Source organism: Bison bison, unplaced genomic scaffold (assembly GCF_000754665.1).
Source record: "Bison bison bison isolate TAMUID 2011002044 unplaced genomic scaffold, Bison_UMD1.0 scf7180017864368, whole genome shotgun sequence".
Lineage (NCBI taxonomy): Eukaryota > Metazoa > Chordata > Mammalia > Artiodactyla > Bovidae > Bison > Bison bison.
In genome coordinates, this window is record NW_011494940.1 from 3803509 (window position 1) to 3827424 (window position 23916).

The 23916-nt window shown below is 39.8% G+C and overlaps 1 protein-coding gene across 4 annotated transcripts in view; it reads right to left on the reverse strand.

Moving 5' to 3' along the window:
- The window catches only part of GRIK1 (glutamate receptor, ionotropic, kainate 1), a 473915-nt gene that overhangs the window by 66011 nt on the left and 383988 nt on the right, over positions 1 to 23916 (reverse strand). For all 4 annotated transcript variants that reach the window (XM_010855823.1, XM_010855821.1, XM_010855820.1 and 1 more), the window contains one exon: positions 918 to 1025. In XM_010855823.1, the coding sequence (XP_010854125.1) occupies positions 918 to 1025 (108 nt within the window). The remainder of the gene's footprint in view (positions 1 to 917; positions 1026 to 23916) is intronic.

A 23916-nucleotide genomic window follows, 5' to 3' on the forward strand; every position in this document is an offset into this window, starting at 1 on the left:
GGGGGGGGGGGGGGGCGGTTTCAAGATCTTTTATCCTTAAGGTTCTAAAAGTTAACGTCTTCACTATAGGTGTTAATTATCCCAATATATAGTGAATTCACGATATATATTGTGAATACTAAATTGATGTAATAAAGAGAAGGCAAATTCTTTTATTATTATTTTTTAAAATATTTGTATTATTATTATTTTATCTTTTAGCTATGCTGTATGGCATGTGGGATCTTAGTTCCTTGACCAGGGATTGAACCCTTGTCCCTGCACTGTGAGTGCAGAGTCAACCACTGAACCACCAGAGAAGTCCCTATTATTATTATTATTAATCAGTTAAATAGCTTACATTTGCATTGCCCTGAATAGTAACTTGAAACACTGAGAGGTTGAGAATTACAACTATAATAATCCTAAAATCAAACTCAACATTAAAATACATTGTTAAAGCATATTTCCTCATAAAATAAAGGATGTAAAGTTAGTTTGCTTCAGTAAGCCTTTTACATTCTGCTTCATTCTGTCCTCTGTCACCCATCTCAAAATGGAGTACAATTAAAATTCACTTTTGACCCTTGGGTGTCATTCCAAAGATAAATCATTGACAGCTTCTGATTTTCCAAGTCTGAGTTCAATTTCTTAGAACCTGTGGAATAAGGGGCTAATGATCCCCACCCCTAGGGCTGTATGTATGCTTGTAAATATGCCAAGCACTATGTAGCCATTAGCATTGCTGTTGATAACACACACAATTTAAGAGTCTAGTACATCAACATCAATTTGCAGATCAGAGAGAGTGAGCTAGAAAACTGGACATAAATGAATAGGCTGGGAAAATAGCCTCATCATTCCTGTACTTGTTGTGCAAGTAAAATGCACGAGAGGTGTTCTTTTGTAATTTCCAAATTTATCATCAAGGAGGTTACCTTTTCAGTTCCTTCCTCTTTGAGACTAATAATGTCCAGATCAAAATCCTTCCTCAAGCCATCGGTTTTATTGAAGGTGATACGCCCAGTCAAGCCATCCCACTGAGCCTATGGACAAAAGGAACATGGTGTTACTGTTTAACACTTATAATCCTTAACACTGTCAAGGTTGCAATACCTCAGATTCATCACAGTATCCAATTGCTCAGTTTCATCATGGTGTTATAAACCATTGTGTTAGTTCAGTAACTTGATAGCAGAATACTTCAGTATTTTATGAGCACTCATTTATTTCTTCAGTTCTAACATTTTCATACTTTGGATGGGAGGGTATAGAAAGATTGACTGTAAAATGGTCTTCCCATGGATTAAATAATATCTGGGAAGTCACAATATTTGTTTTTCCAAGGTCAATCCAAATCCATTTCAAGGGACTGCCCAGGTGAAGTAATGCCCCTTTTTGTTCTTTGAGAAAAGGATGTAATTCATTGACCAAGGGTTTTTTTGTGTTTTTTTTTTTTTCTTTTAGCAAACAAAAGCTGGGTAAGTTGGTTACCACTAGACCTGCCTTACAAGATATACTAAAAGGAGTTCTTTAAGTGGAGAAAAAAGAATACTAAATAACATAAAAACACAAAAAAGATGGATGCTAGCTGAATCTATGTGGTAATCAGTTCATTATACATGTAAATCAAACCACTACGCTCTTCATCTTAGACTTATACAGTGATTGTTTAGTCGCTAAGTCATGTCTGACTCTTTTGTGATCTCTTGGACTGCAGCCCACCAGGCTTCTTTGTCCATGAGATTTCCAAGGCAAGAATACTGGAGTAGGTTGCCATTTTCTTCTCCAGGGGATCTTTCTGACCTAGGGATAGAACCCGTGTCTCCTGTGTTGGTGGGTGGAATTTTTACCACTAATCCACCTGGAAAGCCCAGATCTATACAGTGAAGTATGCTAATTATTTCTCAGAAAACTGGGGGAAAAAGGTATATGAGAGAGGTACACAGCAAGAAGGCAGCCATCTGCAAGCCAGAAAGAGAGCTGTCATCTAGAACCCAACCCTTCTGCCTCCCTGATCTTAGACTTCCAGCATCCGAACTGTGAGAAATAAATGTTTGCTATTTAAAGAAAAATCCTTCATTTAATTGCATATGCAATTTTTTGTTTGTTTGTTTATATAAGGTAACAATGGCAGATTCCAGAGACTGGGACATGGGCATCTTTTGGGAGAGCCACTTTTCAGGTGGCCGCATATATCAACATCATTTGAGGAATTAAAAATCACAGTAGTTTAGGATTTGCCTGGTAGTCCAGTGGTTAGGAATCTGCCTTCCAATGCAGGAGATACAGGTTCTGTCCCTGGTCAGGGACCTAAGATCCCACATGCCATGGTGCAGCTAAGCCTGCATGCTACAGTTACTAAATACCCTTCACCTAGGGCCTGAGTTCCGCAACTAGAGAAAGCCACGTGCTGCAATGAAGACCCAGTGCAGCCAAATAAAATACAATAAAACAGATAAAACACAGTAGTCTGCTCTTCAGAGAACTCACAATGGAGATTTTAGGTTGTTTCATGATATAAAATATGGTGGCCCCAGAGGTTGTGAGCTTCAATCATTAGGTTATTCATGATAACCTTGCCTAATTTGAGTTGACTTACAAATGAGGATAAAGGAGAATTCAGTCCTTTGTATGCACTTAGCTATTTTCCCTCTCCCAACTTAACCAAATTCATTAGATATATGTAGATGTGAAAAAGATCCTGAGACTATACCATACCCAAAGAGTTCATGCCATGTGTGTCTGTTGAATATATTTCCCCTTTTGACCAAGAGGCAGAAGCAATGCAGTGGAAACAGTATGGGTTTATCACAGAGCTGGTTTTAAATCTCTGAAGTACGACTTCAAGCAAATTACTTAACCTAAACCTGGGTTATCTCAGGCTTCAGTGTTTATCCAAACAGGATTTTTGAGAGATTTAAATGGACCTGCCTCTTGAGAAACCTATATGAAGGTGAGGAAGCAACAGTTAGAACTGGACATGGAACAACAGACTGGTTCCAAATAGGAAAAGGAGTCCGTCAAGGCTGTATATTGTCACCTTGCTTATTTAACTTCTATGCAGAGTACATCATGAGAAACGCTGGGCTGGAAGAAGCTTAAGCTGGAATCAAGATTGCTGGGAGAAATACCAATAACCTCAGATATGTAGATGATACCACCCTTATGGCAGAAAGTGAAGAGGAACTCAAAAGCCTCTTGATAAAAGTGAAAGAGGAGACTGAAAAAGTTGGCTTAAAGCTCAACATTCAGAAAACTAAGATCATGGCATCTGGTCCCATCACTTCATGGGAAATAGATGGGGAAACAGTGGAAACAGTAGCAGACTTTATTTTTTGGGCTCCAAAATCACTGCAGATGGTGATGGCAGCCATGAAATTAAAAGACGCTTACTTCTTGGAAGGAAGGTTATAACCAACCTAGATACCATATTCAAAAGCAGAGATATTACTATGCCAACAAAGGTCTGTCTAGTCAAGGCTATGGTTTTTCCAGTGGTCATGTATGGATGAGAGAGTTGGATTGTGAAGAAAGCTGAGTGCCGAAGAATTGATGCTTTTAAACTGTGGTGTTGGAGAAGACTCTTGAGAGTCCCTTGGACTGCAAGGATATCAGTCCTGGGTGTTCACTGGAAGGACTAATGTTGAAGCTGAAACTCCAATACTTTGGCCACCTGCTGAGAAGAGCTGACTCACTGGAAAAGACCCTGATGCTGGGAGGGATTGGGGGCAGAAGGAGAAAGGGATGACAAAAGATGAGATGGCCGGATGGCATCACCAACTCGATGGACTTGAGTTTGGGTGAACTCTGGGAGTTGGTGATGGACAGGGAGGCCTGGCATGCTGCAATTCATGGGGTCACAAAAAGTCGGACACGACTGAGCAACTGAACTGAACTGAACTGAACTGAATACAATTCTTACCACATTGAAAGCATTTAACATTTTAACGGAGATTATTTTTACAGCCATCTTTTATTTTTCTTCCCCACATTCAAAACTCTAGAATTTGGCTTTCATTACTGTTAATGTCAGTACTCACAGGTGTAGTCTTTTCTGGTCTCGTCTGTATTTCATTTTACAAATTAACATCAAATTCATTGTTCTGAAATATAATTTCCTATTTATGCAATTTCTCTCAACACATAAAGTATATGATAAATAAATGAGTCTCCAGGCAAGAGTACTGGAGTGGGGAGAACTCTTGTCTGGAGAATCCCATGGATGGAGGAGCCTGGTAGGCTGCAGTCCATGGGGTCACTAAGAGTTGGACACGACTGAGCAACTTCACTTTCACTTTTCACTTTCATGCATTGGAGAAGGAAATGGCAACACACCCCAGTGTTCTTGCCTGGAGAATCCCAGGGACGGCGGAGCCTGGTGGGCTGCCCTCTATGGGGTCGCACAGAATTGGACACGACTGAAGCGACTTAGCAGCAGCAGCAGCATAAATGAGTCTAACCTTGACTTTAAATTTGTAGTCATGATGCTGAATTTTCTGTGTCAACTTGATTGGGTCATAGTATGCTGTTATCCGGAGAAAGCAATGGCACCCCACTCCAGTACTCTTGCCTGGAAAATCCCATGGACGGAGGAGCCTGGAAGGCTGCAGTCCAAAGGGTTGCTAAGGGTTGGACACGACTGAGCAACTTCACTTTCACTTTTCACTTTCATGCACTGGAGAAGGAAATGGCAACCCACTCCAGTGTTCTTTCCTGGAGAATCCCAGGGACCGGGGAGCCTGGTGGGCTGCTGTCTATGGGGTTGCACAGAGTCGGACAGGACTGAATTGATTTAGCATAGCATAGCATGCTGTTATCTGGTTAAACATCATCTCCAGGTGTGTCTGTGAGGCTGTTTCCATTTGAATCAATAGAGCAAACTGCCCTCTCCAATGTAAGTAGTCATTATCTAATCCATTGAGGGCCTGAACAGAACACGGAACAAACAACCTTTCTGACTGTTGGGACTGGGGCTTCCACCACTGGTGTTCCTGGTTCTCATCTTCTTGGTGCCAAGAAGCATCAGGAAAGAGAATACCTAGTAGTTTAGGAATAAGCACATTAATGTATTTCAATGAGGCACCGTGTGAGGATAAAAAATCTGCACATAGTAACTGAAGAAAGAAGTATGGATCCTACTTAACCCAACTGCAAGAAAAAAAAGGGCCAGGGAAACGTACTTTGAGGAAAGAAGGCCTGAACTCTCAAAGGATGAGAAGTGTGCTATGCTGTGCTGTATTAAGTCACTCGGTGTGTCTGATTCTTCGCGACCCCATGGACTGTAGCCCGCCAGGCTCCTCTGTTGATGGAATTCTCCTGGCAAGAATACTGGAGTGGGGTGCCATTTCCTACTCCAGGAGAGCTTCCCAATGCAGGGATCAAACCCAGGTCTCCTGCATTGCAGGCAGATTCTTTACCGACTGAACCACCTGTGAAGCATTTGATGAGAAGTTAGTTGACCAAACAAAGATTCACAGCCTGAGTAAAACCTGAAACACAAAACAAGTTGTATCTGCCATGGATCCGTTGTGCGAGGTAAGGAATGATGAAAAATGAGCCTGGGAAGGAGAGTGGTGCCTGTTTGTAGAGGTGTTTCGAGTCACACTCATTGGCTTGGACTTTGCTCCACAGACATTTAGGAATCACTGGAGTGTTTCAAGCCTACGAATGTCATGAGCAGGTGTGCATTACAGCAAGACATTTTGGCAGAACTGAAGGAGAATGACTCAAGATTGTGAGCAGAAGGTTGGTTAGCAGGTCATTCTCACAGAACAAAATTTACAGAAATGTATTCTCATTTCTATGTGTGAACACAGGGACAGCACGGTTCCTTCATTTCCCTGTCCCAACAACTTGTACACCACGAATACCGTCAAGTGTTAGTAGAAGGAGTTCTACAGCAGGATAGATACAGTTTCTTGAAGAAAATGTTGCTATTCAAGTTTTACCTAAAGAATATGCTATGGAATCAACTTGTCCAGAACCAACACAGCACAAAATGTATTTTCTGGCTATCATTCAGATCGAATGGATATCATGAAGAAGTACACTTTATCACTTGATAATGCTGGAAGATATATCAAATTAATGTCAGGAAATGATGTGTGGACAGGAAAAGCCTACACCTCTCATCTAAGCTGCTTATATTGCCAAACTAGATGTGAGTTAAAGTGCTATGACACATACAGAAAAATGCTTTTTTTTCTATCCTAGAACTTGGCTTTCAGAGTTCATCACCAAGAGAGACCACAATGCCAAACATTAGCTCCTGCTTTAAAAAAGTGATGGTGTATTTTTATGGTCAATACTAGCACCTGTTGATAAACACTCTGAGATATAGGTAATCTCATTCTCTGCATTAATACATCAATATGGAAGACAAGTAGGGAGCCTCCTCTCGTATGTACTTAGACACACCTCCTGACTTCGTAATTTCCCTTTTCCCATCATCATATCCCAATCCTACTTTTTGTACTCAGATCACTCCTCTATATTTTGCAAGTCAAAGGCTGGCTTCATAGATTAATGGGTTAACTGAGAGTTGCTAAATAAGCTATTGCATTAGGGTCATAGCAGCTGTGTGAGAGTAGAGAGCAATTTGTCTGTGACTTTGGTTCAGTGCAAATCTAGTGTGTTAAGGGTTTGGACTAAGTCAGTTTTCAAACCCCTTCTTCATGCTTCTAAAAATGTGTAGTTCCAACCCTCCTCCTGATATGTTTGGAAGGATGTAGTTATCTCCATTAAGTTCTGTAGGATTTTCAGAAGCTTTTTCCTAGAGGCAACTTTTCCTTCATGGGGGTCATGCTGTGAGTCAATTCGGTACATTGTCTGGAGTTTATGGAGCTTTCTGAAAATGTACAGAAATTGGTAGCATTTATCTCTTGATGTAGCATATAGTTCATAGCAAGGTCTTAAAACCCAGTTCAGAAATCCAATTTTATTTCCACTAAGTGTGTCTATTGTGTCCTTTTGTTTGGATTCTGTGGTGCTGGTTATATTCTTGAATTTTGTGTTCCAATCAGTGGTGCAGAGTAATTCCCACTTCTCATTTCTCTTCCTTGCTCATCCAAGTGGTAAAAAGTCCCCTTTTCATGCTCTAACAATGCTTCCTTTCCAGCCCCAATATCTATAAAGACACCCTGCCTAGTCCTTTACTGAACTGGAATATCTTTTGACCTTCACAGTCCAGTTTCCCTAACTGCCACAATTACCTGTGTGCTTCTGCTTCCCATCCCTAGATGAATATTTCTTATATATTCTTTTTTGTTGTTTTTCAAACTAATTGTTGATAAGCATTTACTGAAACACCAATGCATTATTGATCAGGGTGAGTAGACGATGACTATGATGAATAAGATCCATGAGGAATCCATTTTCTGAGACAAGCCTGAAGCATATGCAATTTAGATAATGATATATAATTATATTAGTCATAATTACAATTTGCTTGCCTTATGTAGAAGCATTTGCACAGAAGACAATTATAGTATACTTAACTGAAAACAATACTTAAACTATTGTCCCTATTTTAGGAAATCGCTTTAATTTCTACTCTGCTTTAGACCTCTTGATAACAACTGCTGATAGCAAGTGAGTCAAATGTTGTGACTTTCTTTCCTCTTATAAGATACGTTATTTGATGGCCAAGAGACAAAAAATCAAGAGATGAAAGAAGAAAAATGAAAGTTTTTCATTATTTTCAAACATTTTCATTAATGCTTTTTCATTTGTATGCTTTTTCTCAAGATGATATACATTGTCCAAATAAAGTAAAATTTTAGTATTGAGGAAGAAAGTGGCTAGCATTTAACTCTTATAAGAGTCAATTTTTAACTTCGCTTAGTTAAAATGATTTCATTCATTTTTTTGTTCCTAAAGGGGACTTAAACATGTAAAAGAACATAAAGCCCCCATTCCTAGAACTAGAATATTCCCTGACACACGCTGACACAATTTTCTCATTTTGTATATGGAGTAAATAGTTTCCTATTGAAAGACATATAATTTTTTTTTTTTTTTGAGAACTGGATAGAATGTGCTTTTCTCTGTTATGCTTTTTTTCCCCTTTCTGTTTCTTTTCTTCTGATTCTGTTTTGATTCTGATTTTTGCTCAAGTATATCAGACTGAAAATATCATGCCTAACTCATAGCTTGAGCTATTTGTCTTCCAAAACTGGCTGTAAAGACCAGTGGATCCACATCTGCTTGCAGACCATGAGCTGTCTCCGCAATGCTATTTCGGTGCATAGTTAGGGGAGCTCTTTGTGGCCCAGAAGCACCTGGTCTGGGCCATGACCAGGTCCAGGGATCAGTGGGTATTTTAAGAATATAGGCAAGCACCTTGTGTGCTTTTCCAGTAGTCACGGACAGATGTGAGAGTTGGACCATACAGAAGGCTAAGCACCAAATAATTGATGCTTTTGAATTATGGTACTGGAGAAGACTTTTGAGACTCCCTTGGACTGCAATGGAGAAGGCAATGGCAACCCACTCCAGTACTTCTGCCTGGAAAATCCCATGGATGGGGGAGCCTGGTAGGCTGCAGTCCATGAGGTCGCTGGGAGTCGGGCAGGACTGAGTGACTTCACTTTCACTTTTCACTTTCACACATTGGAGAAGAAAGTGGCAACCCACTCCAGTGTTCTTGCCTGGAGAGTCCCAGGGACGGGGAAGCCTGGTGGGCTGCCTTCTATGGGGTCGCACAGAGTCGGACACAACTGAAGCGATTTAGCAGCAGCAGCATCAGGGCTAATCTGGAGAAGGCAATGGCACCCCACTCCAGTACTCTTGCCTGGAAAATCCCATGGACAGAGGGGCGTGGTAGGCTGTAGTCCAAGGGATCGCTAAGAGTTGGAGACGACTGAGCGACTTCACTTTTGGACTGCAATGAAATCAAACCAGTCAATCCTAAAGGAAATCAACCCTGAATATTCATTGGAAGGACTGATGCTGAAGGTCTAATACTCTGGCTACCTGATGCAAAGAGTGATGCTGGGACAGACTGAAGGCGGGAGGAGAAGGGGGTGATAGAGGATGAGCTGCTTCAATAATATCACCAACTCGATGGACACAAGTTTGAGCAAACTCTAGGAGACAGATAGTGAAGGGAGGTAAGCTTGGCATGCTTTGTGATATTTTACTTTAAGCAAAACTTCCAAGTTCCTCTCTTAAATTTAAGACCTTGAACTAATGTTAAATCAAATTAATTGATGGATAATTTCTAGAAATCTAGATAATTTCTAATAAGATAATACAGACACATAGTCACCATTTTGTGTGTATGCACATATATGCATATATACCTTTATTGCTATTTTTGTGTGTTATAAAAAAGCTGTACCTTTGGGTCATGCTAATGAATATGTTTATATTTTCTATGTTGAAAAGGTGTTTAAAAGATGTATGTGGCCCTAGGACACTGCTTATATATATAAAATAATGGAGTATCCTTTTGTTTATAAGGTAAAGAGAAAATATGTACCAAATTATGAGAAAGTATAGTGAACAGAAAAATATCAATGTGGCTAGTATAGAAGGTTTGAAGGAACTCTTATTTGCACTGAAGCATAATACTTGCACATAATGAGTCTGGGGAAGAAAGCAAAGAAATGTGTCAAAAATTAGGCAGTTTGCTCAGTTTTGACAAAGGTTATTAATAAGATACTTATTTTATTATTTTTTTGGCTATGTGCACAGCATGAGGGATCTTAGTTCCTCTCTGCAGGGATTGAACCTGAGCCCTGGCAGTCAATGTGCCAAACCTTAGCCACTGGGCCACCAGGCAATTCCCAGGGGACGTATTTTAATTTTGTGAGTACTTTTATGCCAAATGCTATACGAATGTTAGAGTTTTATTTTAAAATGACAGTTGGTCTCGGAGTACTTAATCTGCTCTTAAAAGAAGAGATAAAAGTTTATAATTTACCTCCTGTGTAATCTGCTCATCTGTTCTCATCATCAAGTGGTCTCTGCCTTGTTCTCATGTTTGTCTGAAGACTTTGCTGGAAGCTATAGGCTGATAACTGGATCTTTTTCAAAGAATAGCACTGTCAGAATGTCAGTGGCACCTGATACTCTTACCTATTGGTACTTTAGGAAACAGGGTCATTGGTACAGGCTTTGGAGCTTAAAGTGATCTCATTTAGCCAACTGTGAATGTAGCGGGGACTTCCAGGACTCCTTTTAGTAAGTCTGGAATAGAAGACCTTATGAATGCAGAACGCTGACCCAACATCTGGATATAGAAGACATAAGAATGATTAAATGAATAGTGGGGGTAAATCTAACTGAGATTATTTGATTTTGAGTATTGCCAATATGTTTTTAAATGCTCTATTAAGGGAGTAAGATATATCCTTTATCTTTAACCTTCAATGGAATCACCTATAAATGACAGATTCTTTATATGGTAATTTGTTTCCCCTTACTCCTCAGAATTCAGTGTCAACTCACTAGTTTTTATGGTAATGTGGTTATTTGCATAAGATCAATAAACATCTGTCTTCTGTTTTTACCAGGACACAGTTTGACAAACTGGTTGTGTAAGTAAGTTCCTGTCAAGGTTGCCACACCTGGGAACAAATCTCAATTACTTAGGTATAGCAAACCCACGAATAAGAAACGAGTGTTGCTCTTCATATTTAAAATCAAGATCTAGTCCTCTTAAGAAACCCACCTATTATTTGTTCTATGGTTTACAGAATCCCATGAAGAAGGTCATTTACTGGCAGGACAGGAAATATACCAGAGTTTGGGCCACTTGAACAAATTCATCAAAATATGTAGGTACTGTGGAGATGAGTTTCTTGTGTTTAGTTTTTTATCTGTGCTTGGTAGGGTGAATAATGGTTCCCAAATCCCAAGTGTCCATGTTTTAATCCCTAGAGCCTAGAATGTAGCAAAAGGAATGTTATTAAATTAGGGATCTTAAAATGAGGAGGTCATATTGCTTTGTCTGGTGGGCCCGGTGTATTCACAACGGTCTTTATAAGAGAGATCCAGGAGACGTCAGATAGAGAGAAGGAGAAGGGAAGAGAGAAAGAGATTGAAAGATGCTACATTGCCAGATCTAAAGATGGGGGAAAGGGTCCACAAAGGGGCTTTGAGGAGCCCCATCATCCTCAAAGCTGGACAAGTCAAGAATACTGATTTTAAGAGTCTCCAAGACTCTTGGAGTCTTGAAGAAACCCACCCTGACAACACTTTGACAGTAGTCCAGTGAGATTTGTGTCAGACTTCTGACCTCAGAGCTGTAGGAGAATAAACTTGTATTGTTTTAAACCACCAAGTTCATGGTGATTTGTTTTAGAAGCAAAAGGAAATTAATATTCCAGTAACAGCCACTGAAACACTTCTGAAACAAGAGAGGCTTATGAAAATACAATCAGAGACTCTTTTTGAAATTTCCATGTAAAAGTTGATTTTCTGACCTTAGTAACTGCTAAACAGAAGCTCTGAATTTGCTGGTCATACACAAAGAAGCTTAAGTAGTTAATCAAAGCTCTTACTGCACCCATGTACATTAATTAGGTCCAAATACAATGACTCCAGACGTTTTGTAACATGAATAATCTTCAGAGATTATTGATGATACAAGAGGGATTGTTGAGAAAATTATCTAAAACTTGGAAATAAAAAAGAATGACTGCATGTGGCTTTTAAGGTCATTTAGGGTCATTGTCTAACAGGCTCACCCAATGATGATTTAATTCTCTAGGGGTTCGTTCTTTTGTTTGTTTTACTATTTCCTATTGTTCAGGGTCAAGACTATGAAATTATATGTTAACTTGTAGACTTTTTGTCCAATAGAGATACAAATAATTTATGTCTGGTACAAGAGATAACCTCAAAGGTTATGGTTTTATTGTTCTGTAGGACAATAATCAGTTGTGACTCTAACCCAGCGTTCTTTTTTCAGTTAGCCTCTCTTGATGGACTATACAGTCACTCTTTCTTTAACTTCTCTTTGAACCAGCTTCACTGTCCTTTTGGTTCCATCATTAAGGAATTTATTTCCATCATTATTATTCTATCAGTGTTTTCATGGCACATGTTTATATTTGTATGAAAGTCATGCTGATAACTTTATAAAGCTATATATTGACTATTGCTAAGTGATATATTACCTCCTTTGATTCTCCCAGGAGGCAGTCAAGGTAAATAGGATTGTTCCCATTTTAATGAAGAGGAAAGAGATCCTACAGTTGGTAAGATGCATTGGAGGGACTCAAAACCATGTCTGAATCATATTCTTTCTCCAGCACCATTCTTCATTCCTACAGATAAGGTCATGGGAAAGAAAATGAAGATGGGTGGGCTAATCTCTCTCATTTTAAATCCTCACACATGGGTCAAAAGGAGAAGATATTTTCAAGCCAAGAAAATTAAAAAGATTTAAAAAAAAAGAAATTATAAATGCAAGAATTAAGTCAGCATGAAAATTCTGACTTCCCTGTAACTCAGTGGCATGTTAGAAGCCTGGGTCAGCCAAACTGACCCAACTTTAATCTGCTAGGCTTAATCAGAAAGACAAAAGCCCAGCTTTTGCCCTAGCTTCTAGGATCCTATTTCCCAGTTTCTGTGCTTCCTCTCTGCAGAGCAGCCTCTCCTGAAAGTTGGTATCATATAGCTGGAGACTGATGACAGCCTGAGTCAAAATAAACCAGCCATCAGCCTCTTCTGTGCAGTTCCTTCCTTGTGCTGCGCTGTGCTTGGTCGCTTAGTTGTCTGACTCTTGGCGACCCTATGGACTGTAGCCTGCCGGGTTCCTCTTTCCATGGGGATTCTCAGGCAAGAATACTGGATGGGTTGCCATGCCCTCCTCCAGGGGATCTTCCCAGCCCAGGAATTTGCACATAGAATTCTTTTGCTTTTCATTTTGCTTTTTTTCAAAGTTTTGAAATTTTTACAATGTTGTGCTGGTTTCTTCCATATGGTGATTAATATTCAGGGCAAGGGCAATGTCTAGAAAGTGTCTGAACTCTTGGTTTTATTCTAGTTTGGCTAAAATGCCCCTAACTTTCTATGACTGTCCTTTATTGCTCTTCAGAACCTCATTCCACTTGCTTGCAGTGGATTAAATGGGTCCCAGGATGGTCCTACTTCCTATGAATTCCATTTTGGATTTACCTGTGTGTGGCTGTTCATTGACTCTTTACTGAAACTGTTAGTGACTTTTGCTGACTTAAAACTGAAAAGACAGTGGAACATGTTTTAAAGTCCTTTATCTTCAGTCACAATGAATCTCCTTCCTTGGAACTTTATTTCTGGACAACCCTCTCTGATTCTCTTCTCTTCAGCATCTTTGTCTTCCTTATTTTTCATCAAGCATGCCTGTTTTTCTTATTCTGAGGTAGCAATAATGCCTTGACTTTTAGAAAGCACATGGCAACATGTGACAGAATCAATTTATGGTCCAGAAAGCTAATTGAAAAAGGAGAAGTTTTCAAGTAAAACAGGAAGATTTAATAAATCAATTTATTGATATGCTTTTAGCAGCCTAACAACAACAAAAAAATCCCATATTGCATTAAAAAAAATTTAAAAATACTGCTAAAAAGCACTTCACTGGTCTTCATATATTGTTCATATACAAATTTTAGTCATAAACCCACCATTATAAATAAGATGTGCTTCCACAGAGTGATAGTTCATTTTAATTGCTAGCATGTTTTGATGTCTGAGTGTGGTGCATCAGGAACGGTTTGACTTTGGGATCAAATGATGTGGGATTAGCTAGGTGACTCTGTACATCACAAAGAGTAGGGCAAGACTGAGGGACTAACAATTTCACTTTCACTCAAGGCTGTGGTTTTTCCTGTGGTCATGTATGGATGTGAGAGTTGGACTGTGAAGAAGGCTGAGAGCCGAAGAATTGATGCTTTTGAACTGTGGTGTTGGAGAAGACTCTTGAGAGTCCCTTGGACTGCAAGGAGATCCAACCAGTCCATTCTGAAGGAGATCAGCCCTGGGATTTCTTTGGAAGGACTGATGCTAAAGCTGAAAGTCCAGTACTTTGGCCACCTCATGCGAAGAGTTGACTCATTGGAAAAGACTCTGATGCTGGGAGGGATTGGGGGCAGGAGGAGAAGGGGACGACAGAGGATGAGATGGCTGCATGGCATCACTGACTCAATGGACATGAGTCTGAGTGAACACCGGGAGCTAGTGATGGACAGGGAGGCCTGGCGTGCTGCGATTCATGGGGTCACAAAGAGTCAGACATGACTTAGCGACTGATCTGATCTGATCTGATGAGCAGATTACTTAACTTCTTCAACATCCATTTGCAAAAATTAACACTGTCTTTGACTAGTTGCTGTAAAAATTAAAGGAGACAATTCTTCAAAGCTTCTAACAGGACCATCAGATGGAAGCTCAATAAAATTCTAGTTCCTTTCTTATCTTGACCTAGTTAAAAACTCCTCAACTCTCCCAACAGATATAAGATCACTCATAGACCATTTTGCAGTGATCCTTGCTCTGTGTCAGAGCCTTCCTTTACGCTGCTTGTCAGTGAAAAACTAACTGCCTTACTACATCATCAATTACATTAATGCAGTGGCTGTCAAATTCTAATGAGCACAAAACCACTGGGATACTTATTTGATGTGAGAGCCAGGGATTTGCACTTTTTTAAGTAAGCATTCCACTTGCTTTTGCAACCATGAAGAAGGACCTCATACTATACTCTGAGAATTAGTGAAACAGGGCTCAAAGTTTGTCAACTCTGTGGACCCTATCCTACTTGTATTTGTTGAATAATCTCACCAAAAATTACCAGTCACCAAACAATTATTGAGCTTGATTTCAGTGACAGACAGAGATCCACAGAGTTTTTTCAAAGTCTGCGCTGTCCTTGAGAAAATAGATTTGTCCCCAAAGATCCTGATTGCTATGATTGTTCTTGGGGTCACACTGACCTCACAGGTCCTCTTCTGGAATCTAGAATCAATCCCTAGCATGACCCCAAATCAATTTGATTGTTGCCAGTGTTCCCTCAGTGGAGCACTATCCTGGTGAGAGATCAGATTCCTGGAATGGCCACACATTCCAAAGCTCATACATTAATGTGGAGCTGAACTAAGCCTGGAGGTTTCAGCACTTTGCCCATGGTCCAGGGACTCCTGTTTGCTGCCAGACCTAGAAGCATTTACACTGAATTCCAGACATTTCCCAGTGCTACTGCAAAACAGCCATCCTAGTATTGGAAGGAAAGCTATGACAAACCAAGATAGCATATTAAAAAGCAGAGACATCACTTTGTTAACAGAGATCTTTATAGTCAAAGCTATGGTTTTTCCAGCAGTCATGTATGGATTGGAGAGTTGGACCATAAAGAAGGCTGAGTGCCGAAGTATTGATGCTTTTGAATAGTGGTGCTGGAGAAGACTCTTCAGAGTCCTTTGGACAGCAAGGAGATCAAGCCAGTCAATCCTAAAGGAAATCAATATTCAGGAAATTCCTTTCCCTGAATATTCATTAGAAGAAAGAAAGAAAAGAAAGAAAGTGAAGTTGCTCAGTCGTGTCCGACTCTTTGCAACCCCATGGACTGTAGCCCACCAGGTTCCTCCCTCCATGGGATTCTCCAAGCAAGAGTACTGGAGTGGGTTGCCATTTCCTTCTCCAATTCATTAGAAGGACTGATGCTAAATCTGAAGCTCCAATACTTTGGCCACCTGATGAGAACAGCTGACTTATTGCAAAAGACCCTGATGCTAGGAAAAATTGAAGGTAAAAGGAGAAAGGGTCAGCAGAGAATGAGATGGTTAGCATCACTGACTCAATAGACATGAATCTGAGCAAACTCCAAGAGATAGTGAAGGACAGGGGAGCCTGACGTGCTACAGTCCATGGGGTTACAAAGAGTCAGACAGGACTCAGAGACTGAAAAACAACAATGCATGTACACAGCTGTTTCAGAATCTTCTTTAGAGCACTTCCTTGAAACAATATTTTCAATTGCCTAGATAATAATCCGCCACCTCTCTAACACAGTATTTACTTCTCTTCCCTGCTGTTTCCTTTTTATCCCCATCCCTAGCCGTGTTTTACCCCAAGGGCTACATGTGAAACTTATGTTTCAACCCTGGGGATACCTTCACAGACTCTGTGCATATTCATAATTTGCAAATTTGTTTAGAATGTAAGCCTCCCAAGGCCAGGGATGGACATATATTTTGCTCCATCCCCATCACCAAAGATAAGGCTTGACACCTAGTAAGCAGTACTCATTATATACTTATTGAAAGAGCAAAAGAATCTATCAAGGTCAGTTCAAGTGTCTTCTCTTCTCTGACACCATCCCCAATCCCTTCAGTCAGAATACATACCTTTTCCTCTTGGATTAAATAGTATTATATTTATATACAGTTTTAGCCTGTATTGCAACAGTCTTGTATTACAATTAGGTGTGTATATTTCCCTCCAGCTTATGACTTCCTTAGAGTCAGGGGCAGTGCTGTATTCATCATTTACTTTCACTGTTCACCTCACTTCTTGAATCTTGCAGTGCTGCACACATACTGTATCCGTAGTATATACTTAGTACTGGGAAAGATTGAAGGCAGGAGGAGAAGGGGATGACAGGGCATGAGATGGTTGGATGGCATCACCGACTCAGTGGACATGAGTTTGAGCAAACTCTGGGAGATGGTGAAGGACAGGGAAGCCTGGCCTGCTGCATTCCATAGGGTCACAGTGTCAGACATGACTGAGTGACTAAACAACAGCAACTTATGAGTTAAATTGAATTTCTGAATAAGATCTTCCATACAAAATTGCCTCTAATACTACAACTTTAGAAGATGTAAAAATTACAAACTGTAATTAGAAATTTTTGGAGCAACTCTTCTCTGTTAAATCTTCCAGTGTCAGAGACTTTTGTGGTTCTGGCTTGCATGTGTGCACTGTCCTGTCTGACTCTTTGCAACCCCACGGATTGTAGCCAGTCAGGCTCCTCTGTTCATGGGATTTCCCAGGCAAGGATACCGGGGTGGGTTGCCATTTCCTTCTCCAGGGGATCTTCCTGACCCAGGGATCGAACCCCCACCTCCTGCATTGCATTGGCAGGCTGATTCTTTGCCACTGATGCACGAGGGAAGCCCTCGGTCATAATACGAAAGCCCTATTTTGCTCAACTTCAGTGCCCTGTAGCTTTGATTTCCTTGCACATAGCAGAATTTCTGTTCTCTAGGATAATCATTTTACCTCATGGGTCTTCTGTAAATGAAGATATTGAATGGAATAATATCTGAGATTCAACCATTCTAGTCCTTCCTCTGTCTGGTTTGGGAATTTGCCCAAATTCTCAGGCCATGCTTACTTACACAAGCCTGCATGCAACAATCTTAGGAATCCATCCTGGACCTATTTGAAAATGAACACTGCGCTTCTGAAAGTCAAAGCAGAAAGATGGCCAGTCTAAGGAGGAATATCCAGGTCTCTAATGAATCAATTATAATGTAATGCTTAGAAATCCTTTGAATATGGAACTAAGTCCCCTCTTTCGTCTCTCTACTCAACCTACTGCTTTCAGCTCTGGGAGACTTGCTGAATTTACTCTTTTCTTGAGAAACACACTGCTTTCTTACCCACCGAGCAAGTAAACATAGCTTTTTAAAAGATTATTTTTAATTTGAGCTCTAGGGGTCTTTTTCTTATTCTTTGACAGGGTCTTACACTTTAAATCCCAAGTGCTCATCTACCTACAATGCCCACTGGAGCACGAAGAGTAAATGGGACTTGCCTAGAGCAATATCATGATATTTTGGCAGAACTGCTGAGTAAGTCCTTCAGTTTTGTTTTTCTAACATCACATTAAGCAATACTATTTCAACCCACATGCTTTGCAGCATTTATTTCCTCAGGATGAGGATTCTGGGGTTTAGATTCATTCAGCATCTCAAGAACTTCCAGTCAAGTGAAGAAATGAGTCAAATAAATCCCATGGCATTTCATAAAACTGCCTCAAAACTACAAGAGACTTAATTAGACTGTGGTTATTTGACTTAATGATGTTTTAAAACAATATTCACAAACTGTGGGTGAGAAAAAGAAATTGCTTCATGCCATCCTTCAAAGCTGTCGTTTGCAGAATTGCTTTAAGCAGGAAGCAACATGCATTATTCTGCCTATTGTAGAATAATTAAGTTCGAATGGTAAAAAGTCAATTGTTTTGATACCATTACAGTTCAATTGAATCATGTTGATTAGAATAGGTTGGGCATGTTCTCATTTAGATCCTTCTCCCTCTTGGTCTGGAGCAAAATTTATTATCGGCCATCACCGAATAAAGTCTTCTAAAAGAAGAAAAAACCAATTATGAAAGATGGGTTTTTCAGATCTCTAATTAGCCAACTACTTGGAAAGTATATTAGTGAAAGTACACCTGTGGTTTAATTTTTAATAATGTTATTACTGCCCCATTAAAAATACATAAAACACCTTTCAGGGAAGGGGCGCACAGCAACACAGGAGCAATGGAAAGGTCCCTGCTGCTTCGCACTGACGATGCAGCGGTGAACTTGGTTCTTTTCCAGTGTTAAGCCTCATCTTCAATGATACAGTTGCCAAAAGTCGGTTTCTTTGTTTTGTCAGGAATTTGTGACATTGTTATTAGTCCCCTTAAAGCTTTTGGCAGATTTATCCCCAGACAAGTTTGAGCAATTGATACTGAATTTGATTGATTCCAGAAGAGGTGTGAAAAAAAAAATTACATGATCAAATAGTGTATAAAAAGATGCTCTTAAAAGACATGCACCAGATACTACTGGTTTCACCTCTGCGTGGCTTCCGCCCAACCATCACCCAGGGTGCAGTTACCCTGGGGCAATGCCTTAGAAACCCTCCTGGACAGGCCTGTTGCCAAAAGCTGCTTGCAAAGAGGTCACACTCCAATTACTAAGACAGGCTGCTAATTTCCATTTAATGTAAATTCGGTAAGCATTGGGAATACACAATCATGTCACATCTGCCATCAGTATTTTGCTTAGCATTAAAAGAAAATGCATATTGGCAAAGACTTGAAGTGTGGTATCAGATCCACATAACCACGGGTTCTACATCTGCAGATTCAACCAATTGTGGATCAAATGTATCAGGAAAAATTCCAAAAGTTCCAAAAAGCAAAACTTGAATTTGCTGCGTAATGACAACTTTTTACATAGCATTTACATTGTATTTACAATAAATTACGTAGCATTTACTTAGTATTAGGTACTTTAAGTAACCCAGACATGATTTAAACTATACACGAGGATGTGCATAGGTTATATGCAAATACTACACAATTCTCTACACAGTGACAGACTTTCTTTTCTTGGGCTTCGAAGTCACTGCAGATGGAGACTGCAGCCATGAAATTAAAAGACGTTTGCTCCTTGGAAGAAAAACTATGACAAACCTAGACAACATATTAAAAAACAGAGACATTATTTTGCCAACAACAGTCTGTATAGTCAAAGCTATGCTTTTTCCAGTAGTCACGTATGGATGTGAGAGTTGTACCCTAAAGAAGGCTGAGCACTGAAGGACTGATGCTTTTAAACTGTGGGTTGGAGAAGATTCGCGAGAGTCCCTTGGAAAGCAAGGAGATCAAACCAGTCAATCCTAAGGGAAATTCAGGAAATCAGTCCTGAATATTCATTGGAAGGACTGATGCTGAAGCTCCAATACTTTGACCACCAGATACAAAGAGCTGACTCATTGGAAAAGACCCTGATGCTGGGAAAGGTTGAAAGCAAAAAGGAGAAGGGGTCAGCAGAGGATGAGATGATTAGATAGCATCACTGACCCATTGGACATGAATTTGAGCAAGCTTTGGGAGATAGTGGAGGACAGAGGAGTCTGGTATGCTGTAGTCCATGGAGTAGCAAAGACTTGGACATGGTTTAGGGACTGAACAACAACAACACAACACCATTTAATATAAAGGACTGGAGGATACACATATTTTGGTATCCACGAGGGTCCTGGAACTCATACCTCCTAGAGGACGGCTGTATTTTTTCCTGTGTCCTTGTAATTCAAGCCAACGTGCCTTTAAAGGACCCTTTGAGGTTAGTTTTGCATAGCCTAATGTTTGAGAATTTACAGTGGCTTATTTGTTTCAGTATGTTTATTCAAAATCTGTTTCTTCTTTATTGTTTCACGATCATTTGCATTTTTATTCCTTTTCATTGTACTATGACATTTGGTTTAATTCTGCCTGTATTTATTAACCTCTCCATTTCAGTTGATTGTTTACCCTGTTTGGGATGCTTGTAACCTAGTACCCCAGTGTCATCTTGATAATCTCTAACTGCCCTTTAGATTTTAGGTTTTATGTTCCTTCCCCCAAGAAGCCCTAAACCTCAAAGACTGGGTTAGGAATTCTTCCAAAGCTTCCCCATTTGTTATCATTAAGTCAGGGCAACTCTTTACAATCCCATGGACCGTAACCCTCCAGGCTCCTCCATCCATGGGATTTCCCAGGCAAGGATACTGGACTGGGTTGCCATTTCCTTCTCCAGGGGATCTTCCTGAGCAGGGATCAAATCTGCATCTCCTGCTTGGCAAGTGGATTCTTTACCACTGAGCCACCAGGAAGCCCACAGTTTCCATATCGTGCTTTGTGATTTTCACTCTGAAAGTGTGCATTGGATTGGGTTGATAGCTTACTTGTCTTCCTCTCCTCTTTCACTATTGATTTGTTGAAGGCAGTGTATCAGCACTGCATAAGACTTACATGTTCTTATTGTTTGTAAGTCTGCCAGTTAAACATACTGAATGGAAATTTCTTTACTGGAGGCAGTTTTGATGTAAAACAAGCAGCATAGATTTTGGCATCACAGAACCCCAGAGTCAATGCTTTCTTGCATTTTGTCAGTTGATCAAGTGGAGAAGGAAATGGCAACCCACTCCAGTATCCTTGCCTGGAAAATCCCATGGATGGACGAGCCTGGAGGGCTACAGTCCACAGGGTCACAAAGAGTCAGACACGACTGAGCAAGTAACACTTTCGCTTTTCAAGTTGATCAAACCAACTGAATTTCACTTTTCTCGTTTGTCAAATGGGAATACAAAAATCTGCCTTGCAGAAATGTCAGGAAAAGCATTTTCATATCTAAGCATCAAAGGGTGACCAGAGGTGATCTGACTCTTTATCCCTCAGAGATTTCCATTAAGTGCAGGGGTTGAACTCAAGCCCTGGCTCTAGAGATGCTATGCTGTCTGTAAAGTAAATCTTAGAAAGACAAATGTTGAATTATGAATGAATTATGTAGAAAGCATGTATGTTATGAAGTTATTTGCCAATTCATTTAGGATGTGTCCACCTGCAAACATGCTAGCTTGGATGTGGATAGGAGCCCCAGTAATACTGGGTAGTTCAGCAGGTAAAAGCAGGCATCAGCTCTGTGGTTTTCAAGTGCTGGACATTTGAGATGTAACAGGTACTTCAGTTCTGAGTTGGAATTTCTCTTGTAGCAAATCATTAGGTGATCTCGTGCAAGGGTTACAGCACTTTTAATGGGACAAGGGCACTGAAGTAAAAGTGTTATAAGGGAAGAATAAAATTGGAATTGGACCCAATCAAGCAGTTTGTTGAAAGAGATGACTTGCTTCTATCATGGCCCTTCTTTAAACTCCCTTGAAATAGAGGACATGCTCTAGCCTTTGAGGGCAAGCACTTTATCAGACTTGGCTCCAGAGAAAGCATTGCCTGTTTTCATTCTTTTGGGGGATTGTCTAGCCTTTCCTGAACGTAAATCTTACTTTTGTTTTACACTGAGGCCAGAAGGTTGCCAGCAGTTTTCCTTTGATCAGAAAACTCTGTAAAACCGGAACCTTACAGCATGATCCAGGTCCTCGGCTGTGGTCAGAAATGGGCAACGTTCTTGGGAAAGACATAGAAGTTAGGACAAAGCCACATGTTTACCTCCTTGTTTGATCAAAGCATATCTTACTCACCTTCCCTCACTCCACTGCTGAGAAGGCGCTCTCAATAAACCATACACATGTTCCCATCTTGGATTATGCTTCTCGGGCAGCGAAACTTTCCTGTAACTTGTGTCAATCTGTAATTTGCTAACATTATATTTAAAATCGGAAAGATTGCTGCCATTTAGTTGGCCATTCATGTTAAAGATGATAGTGTCTTCAAGATAATATGGAAACTTTCCATTAGGTCAGAGAGAGGGTAGGAGGGTTGGAATTAGCATAATGATTGCCTGTGAGTTTATATCATCTCCTTTAATCAAGTTTTATCTCCTTTGTTATCCACAGGAAACTGAGTCTCAGCTAGGTCAAGGTTAGCTGTTAGTGGGGAATCCACGCTTAACTCAAGTTGTCTCATTTCATAGACTGTTCTTACTGGTTTTTTTATTTTCTATTTTTTTTTCTGTCTTCCTTTACTTCTCCTTCCTTTTTCTTCCTCAATTTATAAGGTCAGCTTAAAAATGATTAAGATACATTTATTTCACTGATAATCAGTAATCTCATCAATAGTCAAAAGTCAAAATGGTTGAACTTGAGTTTTTCATAAGCTAGTTTAAAAATTAGTTTAAAAATTCATCTCAGAAATAGCAAAAATAGAATGAACAAAAAAGTTGTATAAATTAGTCCGTAAGTTCGACCCTATGTAATCATCAACATATTATTCACAAAAGTCTGAGGTATGAATTGTAGCAAGCTAGACATATGTGGAATAATTGTCTAATGCTCAGGTAAACTTTCACAGGGAGACTTTCATTTATTGTCTTTATTTTCAAAATGTTTTGTTGTCAAATCTTACTGATAAAATGTGAGAGCTACAAAGGTAATTACAGTTCTTGGCTGGATGTGTGGCTTTGTGTAAAGACATTCTGTTTCCATTTCTAATAGTAGCAAGATGAAAAGAAAATGTGTAATTTTTCAATGGGCAAACTTCCTTGAAGTTCAAACTTAGGTCAACAATTTGCCACATTTACAAATCTTGTTATTTCTTTACAAGTAATACCTTGCAATTGTTGGAATTGTCTTTTAAAATATTTGACAGTGACCACATTCATCACATATATTGATTCAGGAAAAAAAAAAAGTTTGTTTTTCAGTTCCTTGCCTCAGAATTTTAATCACAAATACTGTCACTTCATGATTAGATTCTTTTATTTTTTGGTCATAAATCATGACTAGATTATTTGAGTAAGTCTAGGTTCTTTGGGTAATTAGATGATGTTGTTACCAGCCTGTCAGACTTTGGTTAAGAATATTTACCTTAAAAGGGTATAGGATATTTAGAATGGATATATTTTTTTAAGAGTTTCTCTGAAAAGACATTGCCTTTGCTGTTATTTATCATGCCACATAAGCTTTAAAGCTGTATTTACCATGGAATCAGTGAAAGGAAGGAATGAGTTAAAAACAAAAGCAAAAACAAAAAAATCCTCTAACATTTATACCCAAAAGGTCAGCTTCAGTCATTAGTGTCAAAACCTGACTTTCCAAGGCAAACCTTAGGCTCATCAATTTACATAAAAGCCAACAATGAACACTGGCATCCTTTTCGCCGAGTGTTCTTTCGTAGGCTGCACACCAAGGGAGTCAGTATTCACATGTTATTTTCCAGTGATAATTAGCTTGACATTGAAATCACTGGTTTGTAATCTCAATAATGCTGACAACTAAAGCCTGGCTGTGGGCTGAACTTGCTGTTTGGCCCAGATGGGACCCGGAAAGAAAGGTGAAAAGATGGTGAACAGGACTTGCCCTCCTCCTCTGCAGCCCCCACGGCTCTGCTTTCCTCATATCCCCATCTCTCCTGCTGTTCCGAAAATTAGAGGAAAAGGAAGGTTGGATCCAGGCCTTGCTTCTTTCCTTTCTCCTACTTCCTCTTCCTCTGCAGGAGTTCATGGCTGCTGTGTGTTGCTTTGTTAGATCTTCACTTAGATCTGACAACTGGAGGGCAAGAGGCCATGC